This window comes from Engraulis encrasicolus, chromosome 7 (assembly GCF_034702125.1).
Source record: "Engraulis encrasicolus isolate BLACKSEA-1 chromosome 7, IST_EnEncr_1.0, whole genome shotgun sequence".
Taxonomy (NCBI): domain Eukaryota; kingdom Metazoa; phylum Chordata; class Actinopteri; order Clupeiformes; family Engraulidae; genus Engraulis; species Engraulis encrasicolus.
The window spans coordinates 7830959-7837757 of record NC_085863.1 but is presented as its reverse complement, the minus strand read 5'-3'; the positions used below and the strand labels follow the sequence as shown (position 1 = coordinate 7837757).

At 40.6% G+C, this 6799-nt stretch overlaps 1 protein-coding gene across 1 annotated transcript in view; it reads right to left on the bottom strand.

The window, feature by feature from the left end:
- Positions 1 to 2853, bottom strand: part of LOC134452392 (claudin-7-B-like) — an 8019-nt gene extending 5166 nt beyond the window's left edge. Inside the window, exon 1 of the mRNA XM_063202755.1 lies at positions 2413 to 2853. Coding sequence (XP_063058825.1) covers positions 2413 to 2635 — 223 coding nt within the window. The 5' untranslated portion in view covers positions 2636 to 2853. The remainder of the gene's footprint in view (positions 1 to 2412) is intronic.
- Positions 2854 to 6799: the final 3946 nt, after the last annotated feature.

Below are 6799 nucleotides of genomic sequence, written 5' to 3'. Positions count from 1 at the left end.
ACGCTTGAATTTACTGTACGCGTCATCATCTCACGTCCTGTCAGTAGACAAACACACCAGACTCAACACCAGTAGCACACCTGACCATTGCAAAACATCTGACCATTGCAAAAAAAAAAACAACATCAACAAAAAAAAATCCAAGTAGTTTAGCCAAGCAGTTATAAACGCTCCATACTTCCGCTCCTTATCGTTGTGCCATTTCTACAATGTCTGAAGTACCTGATTGGAGTTAATGAAGAATAGCACTTCTCCAGTTGGTAAACTCTCACTAAGCACTTCTCCAGTTGGTAAACTCTCACTAATGACAGCACTAAATCTGATCCTTTAAACTGAGATTACTTTATCAGCCACACTATGTTAACACTGAGACAACTTTTATGGCCAGCTGTGTGTCCCCTTGTTTACACAAGCGATAAAAAACTGTTTGTGTCTGATAGCGTGTGATTGTTTTATTGCTGCCTTATCACCTCTCTAGAGTCTGATATCTCTAAGTGTTTTATTATACAACATGTTGGAGGTGATCCAAAAAAAGCAGAGAGAGCTAGCAATTATGTCAGCTAGCTGGCTAATGCAATGGCAGGAAAAAAGTGAAGCAGGTGTACTGAAGGAAAAAAAAAATAGGCCGAGAATGAGAAGAATGTGAACCTGTGAACTAACTGGGTACCCACACCCTCCTTCACTGTGAAGATATTTCAACATTACTGAAATACAAGGGAGAAAAAAGGGGGGGGGTGTTAGACAAGAGCATTCTTCAGATAAGCAGCGGCCCTAAAGGATTCCAACACAAAGAAAACGAAAAGGCCTGACTATCACAACCTGGATGAATGAACATCTTCAGAGACAAGGAGTGTGTCTGTCTGTGTGTGGTGAGGTGAGCCTAAACAGACCCACTAACATTGTATGGAAACAATACCCCCCAAGTATATGGTCTGATGGGTCTTAGCTTTAAAAGATGAAAGAGTAAGAAAGGTGAGTTTTTTTTCATAAAATAGTAAATATATTTATATTAATATGCCCATGGTCACTAATCAACAAATACAAACACATGCCATACTAGTGTGTAGGCCTCTAAAATTAAGAAGGCGAATAGTACGGGGAAATGAGAGATGTGCACCTGTTAACACCTGTTGCTAGACTGCATCCAATGAAAAACTATACAGTGCATCTTTATTGTCCTTGTTTACCCCAAGCAATAAAAAGGGTGTTAAAACCTCTTGTTAATTGCAGACTGTGTGCAAAATAGCATTCAGGCAACACCTTCAAACTGCCTCCAAGTCGCAAGCTTGTTGGCAAAACAAGCGGGAGACAAAGTGCATCTTCACCCGCAGCTAGCATCTAGCACCCCCTCGACATTGGAGTGGTGGATGGGTTTTTCCGCAGGCTGTGTGGAGGCCTATGGGCTGGGTGGGGCTGGGGGCAACTGTCGCCAGGCTAATCATTATCCTTAGTAACAGCGTAACCCAGGCGTGTCAACAGCTCTCTGCACTGTGCTATGGTACGGTAGGCTACGTGCATATCATAAAGAACCAAGGCTATTGGGCTCGGGCTCTAATAGATTAACACGTCTGCGCTACTACGGACACAATCTTACTACCATCACACAATGGCGCGAGTCCTAATGACAACAAATAATTAGATCGTTGAGGAGACACTGAGAGCCGAGAGACAACTGTTGGCCAGAAGCCAAGTTGATCCAACAATAGCAATGCCTAAACAAGTCCAGAAGAAGAGCACCCTCAACTTCACGAAATATATCCATCATCCCGCATTAACATATATGATTCAGCAATTTCATTTTCCAAAAGCAGATGGTTCGGAAAATACACCAGACCTCTTATGCGTAATTGTCGTATGAGCGTGGTTACAATCACCAAGCGCTCCAGTCTACCTGTGCGCACAGGTGCGCCCCTGTGCGTAAAGCACCAAAGCCACACATGCATCTTCATCATAAATTAAACTCCTGTATTACAGCGGGATCCGTTTATTAAACTATTTCACAGGGACGCTGCACGACACGACAGGTGCATGTCCAGGCATCCAAAGGTTGATCCTACTCATTGTTGGGTATGTAGGGTAACCGCACAAGATAATCATTTGCATTGTTTCAAAAAAAGAGAGAGAAAGAAAATTCGTTGCGCATGCCTGGTGGTCATGCCCTACAAAAATCAGTAGGACATCCAAAAAGTACCTGACCAACCTGTGTTATGGGCGTGACGCACCACACAGCTCAATTTCCCTACAGCCAACTGACTCCACCTGAGTGCGAGGACGCGCACAATGGCGTTTCCAAAAGTGGAAATAAGGAACAATCAAATGGTTTGCCCAATAACTATTTAACAAAAAACAAAAGCAAGGCAAATATTCTAAGACTGTTTAGAGGTAAATACAAATGATGAAAAAGACACTTACTGTTGAGTTGCAAGATGGAGTCGTAGACTTTGCACTGAATCTGACCGGTGCTCTGAAACGCACAAGACATCCATAGACCCTCGTACATGGCGATGGCTGTGATGATGTTATCTCCAACATAGGCAGACATCTTCCATTGTGGCAAAATAGTGCCAATAATTAAGCCTATAAGTCCGATTAGCGACAAGGCAAATCCCAGAAGTTGAAGTCCCTTGTTTGCCATCTTTGTCAAGTTAGTTTGGATAAAAACAAATCTTAAAATCAAAAGTTAAAAACTCAAGGTCCGATTCCTGTCGTCGAATGCCAAATGTCTTATTGAACGTCAAAAAATCCTCTGCGTGAAAACGCTGCAGAAATAACTTTCTTGTAGCAATAGGTTTGAATTGTACTGAGGCACCTGTTCTCCGGAGCCGCACCTTGAGTATGAAATGAGCAGCACCCGGCAACGAGCTTTTTTAAGGTGGCAAACTTCCGATGGGGGAGGGGAGACACGCGCAGTGCAGTTTCGCCTGTGCTGTATCGCCGCTGTGAGAAAGGGGGTTTCGTGATGTCACCGCGGCATCACGTGAGAACAGGTGGGCACTTCTTGGAGAGCTTCACTTTATTTTGATATATCATATTTAGCCCTATCCGAACTAACTGTCGCAGATGTATGTTAGTCAGCTCATTCAACATTAGTCTATTGCGTAAAAAGTATGGAATTCCTTGCCGACCTTTGTGTGTTTGTCTCGAATCGTATCATAGTCTACCTTAACACAAACAAACAAAAAACAAACAAAAAACTCGGACATACATTTCTGTCATAGTCTAGGAATAAATATGCCTCTTCATTTAAAGTAAGGTGTAGGGTGTCAAGGTATCCCAAGAATGGCTCCCCGGGAGTTGGGCACACAGTAACACACACCCATTCCTGGAAATCCTGCGAGGAGGCTGCTAGTCAACAAAGCGGGTTATACCAAGTCACCAAAACCAGCTCATATGTTTACACCCTCACACCAGTATCACACTGTGATGATAAGTTATATATGCGAGCATTACGCACAGGGCTATAACCTTCCATTATGATTCACTTCTGTCTCAGTTTGACTAGATGTCGCTTGGCACAACTCCAGACCCCATATATCTTGAGAGATGACATCTGTTCAAGTTTGTGCTGCTTTCTAGGAAGCATATCCACACTATACATACATTGTGATTATAATAATTTTGTTGTTGTTGTTGTTGTTATTAAAATGTATTGTCTTTTTAATGTTGTGGGTAGCAGATAAATCCATCAAGATTATTTGAATACATGCATGGATTGCATGAATTGATGCTTGATGATCATTAACACTCATGTCCTTGGTAAGTTAAACAAGCCATTCAAAATACTGTATGTATGTATGTATGTATGTATGTATGTATGTATGTATGTATGTATGTATGTATGTATGTATGTATGTATGTACCGGTATGTATGTATGTATGTATGTATGTATGTATGTATGTATGTATGTATGTATGTATGTATGTATGTACCGGTATGTATGTATGTATGTATGTATGTATGTATGTATGTATGTATGTATGTATGTATGTATGTATGTATGTATGTATGTATGTATGTATGTATGTATGTATGTATGTATGTACAGGTACGTGGATGTCTATGCCTACTAGTCAGTTGTTTAGCCACCATCAGAGTGGATGGGGCATAAGATGGTGGCTCTAGTCTAAAGCAACAAAGCCCCCTTTGTTAGCCCTGAGATTAACCTGACTCCAAATCACAAGGAATGTGATCTCCCACCGCAGACAACAGCATTGAGAAACACACACACGCACACGCACGCACACGCATGTGCGCACGCATGCACAAACACACACACACACACACACACAAACACCTTTGCTCTCTATTTCTTTCTCTTTCTTTCTCTCTCTCTCTCTCTCTCTCTCTCTCTCTCTCTCTCTCTCTCTCTCTCTCTCTCTCTCTCTCTCTCTCTCTCTCTCTCTCTTTCTCACACACACACACACACACACACACACACACACACACACACACACACACACACACACACACACACACACACACACACACACACACACACACACACACACACACACACACACACACACACAACGTTGTAGGAAATTGTAAATGGGACCATACGTATAATGCTAGCCAGAAAGCAGGAATTAAGTGAATATGAACCTACAGTGATCCGACTTCCTGGTTTTTGATGAAAATGATTGATAGGTTAAGGTAACATTATACGACTTTTAGGGCTAATGCTGGAGTGGTGTATTTCAAATCTCATTAAACTTTGTATAATGACAAGAAAAGGCTTTGTATTTGGCTAGGAGTGGGCAGTGGATATGGGTTTTTGGGGTAGCACATGAGATAGTAGATGTTGTTGAACAATGTGTGTAATATGTTATGTGTACCATGTATTTATGTATGCTACTAGACACTTGGTAACACTTTATTTTAGGGATACATCTATTAGCACTAATACATACAATGTCCTGTACAGTAAAACTCCCCTACCTGCTGACATTGAAGGTGTCAGTAGTCCAGGAAAAATAGTTGAAATCTGGCGTGAGCACTATTGCAATATCTTTAACTGTGTTAATAGTAACCCTGTTAGCATTAGTCTTGAACACTCTGGTCTCCCTGCTGACACGGTAGTTAAGGCAGCAGATGTCAGTGAAGCCATCAACAGGCTGGATAACAACAAAGCCTGTGGTATGGATGGAATTACTACAGAACATCTAAAGCATGCCAGCTACAAGCTCTGTCCTCTCTTGTCAATGTGTCTTACTGGCTGTCTGGTGCATGGTGTCTTACCTAAAGCTATTATGGCAGTAATGTTAGTGCCTGTACTTAAAGATAAGACTGGTAAACTCAATAGTATCAGCAATTATCGCCCCATTGCATTAGCAAGTATATTGTCCAAAGTACTAGAGAGAATACTGTTAGATAAGTTAGAAATGTATATTCTTACTTATGATAATCAGTTTGGGTTCAAAAGAAAACATGGAACTGACTTATGTATATTTGCTCTTAAAGAGATTGTATCTAAATATACTAGTCAGAACTCATCCGTATTTTTATGCTTTATTGATGCGTCCAAAGCTTTTGATCGAATTAACCATGAAAAACTGTTTGTGAAATTGATTGATCGAGGTGTCCCTAAAGTCCTTGTGAGAATATTAGCCTTTTGGTATGCCCATCAATTATTTCATGTTAAATGGGACAATGTGGTGTCTGCTCCCTTTTCTGTTAGTAATGGAGTGCGACAAGGAGGGATTTTATCTCCTATTTTATTTAATGTCTATATGGATGAACTGTCAGATAAGTTAAATAGAGTACAAACTGGCTGCCTTGTTGGTAACACTGTTGTTAATCATCTTATGTATGCAGATGATCTGGTTCTGCTATGTCCTTATAGTGCTGGGATGCAGCAGATGCTGAAGGTATGCTCTCAGTATGGCTCTGATTATGACATACAGTATAATGCTAAGAAGAGCAATATCATGATTGTTAGAAGTGCTGGGGATAGGAAATCAACTTTCCCTACCTTTTATCTGTCAGATAGTCCACTTGCTGTATGTGAAGAAATAAAGTATCTTGGACATGTCATATCTGATAACTGGACAGATGACAAAGATATTTATAGACAGCGCTGTAAAATGTATGCTCAAGCAAACATGCTTTTACGTAAGTTTTCTATGTGCTCTGATTCTGTGAAGTGTTCCCTGTTTAGAGCCTACATTACTCCATTATACACTGCTCAATTATGGTCTTGCTTTAAGCAAACAAGTATGCATAGACTCAAGGTAGCATACAATGATGCAATGAGGCTGTTGCTTAGGGTCCCTAGGTGGCACAGTGCTAGTCAGCTGTTTGTGTCCAATAGAGTGCCAACCTTTGAGGCACTCTTAAGACAGCTGATGTCCAGTTTTATGTATCGCCTGGATAGGTCAGAGAATAGCATAATTCAGGCTCTAGTCAATCCCACCAAAAGTAGCTACAGATTTACCTCTAGGCTAAGGAGGCATTGGTGCAATAGTCTGTATATTTTTTAAATATGTCCTTCTTTTTTTTCTCTTTTCTTTTTTTACCATTTATACTGTTTGTATTGAGTATTGAATACTGTATGGTGTGTGATATGGACATATGTCTGCAATAAAGTTTATTATTATACCGTAACGGGTAAGACATGTACAAAGCAAAATCAAACATTTGTTAGGCATGTATTCGCAAATGTCTTGTTCATGCACAATAAGGGATTTATTACCAATTTAACCCTAGTAAGGACCTAGTAAGCCTTAGCGTTTGCTTAGTACATGCCTTACAATTTACTAATGCAGGCCTTAACATTGTATTTATTAGTGCTTATAGATG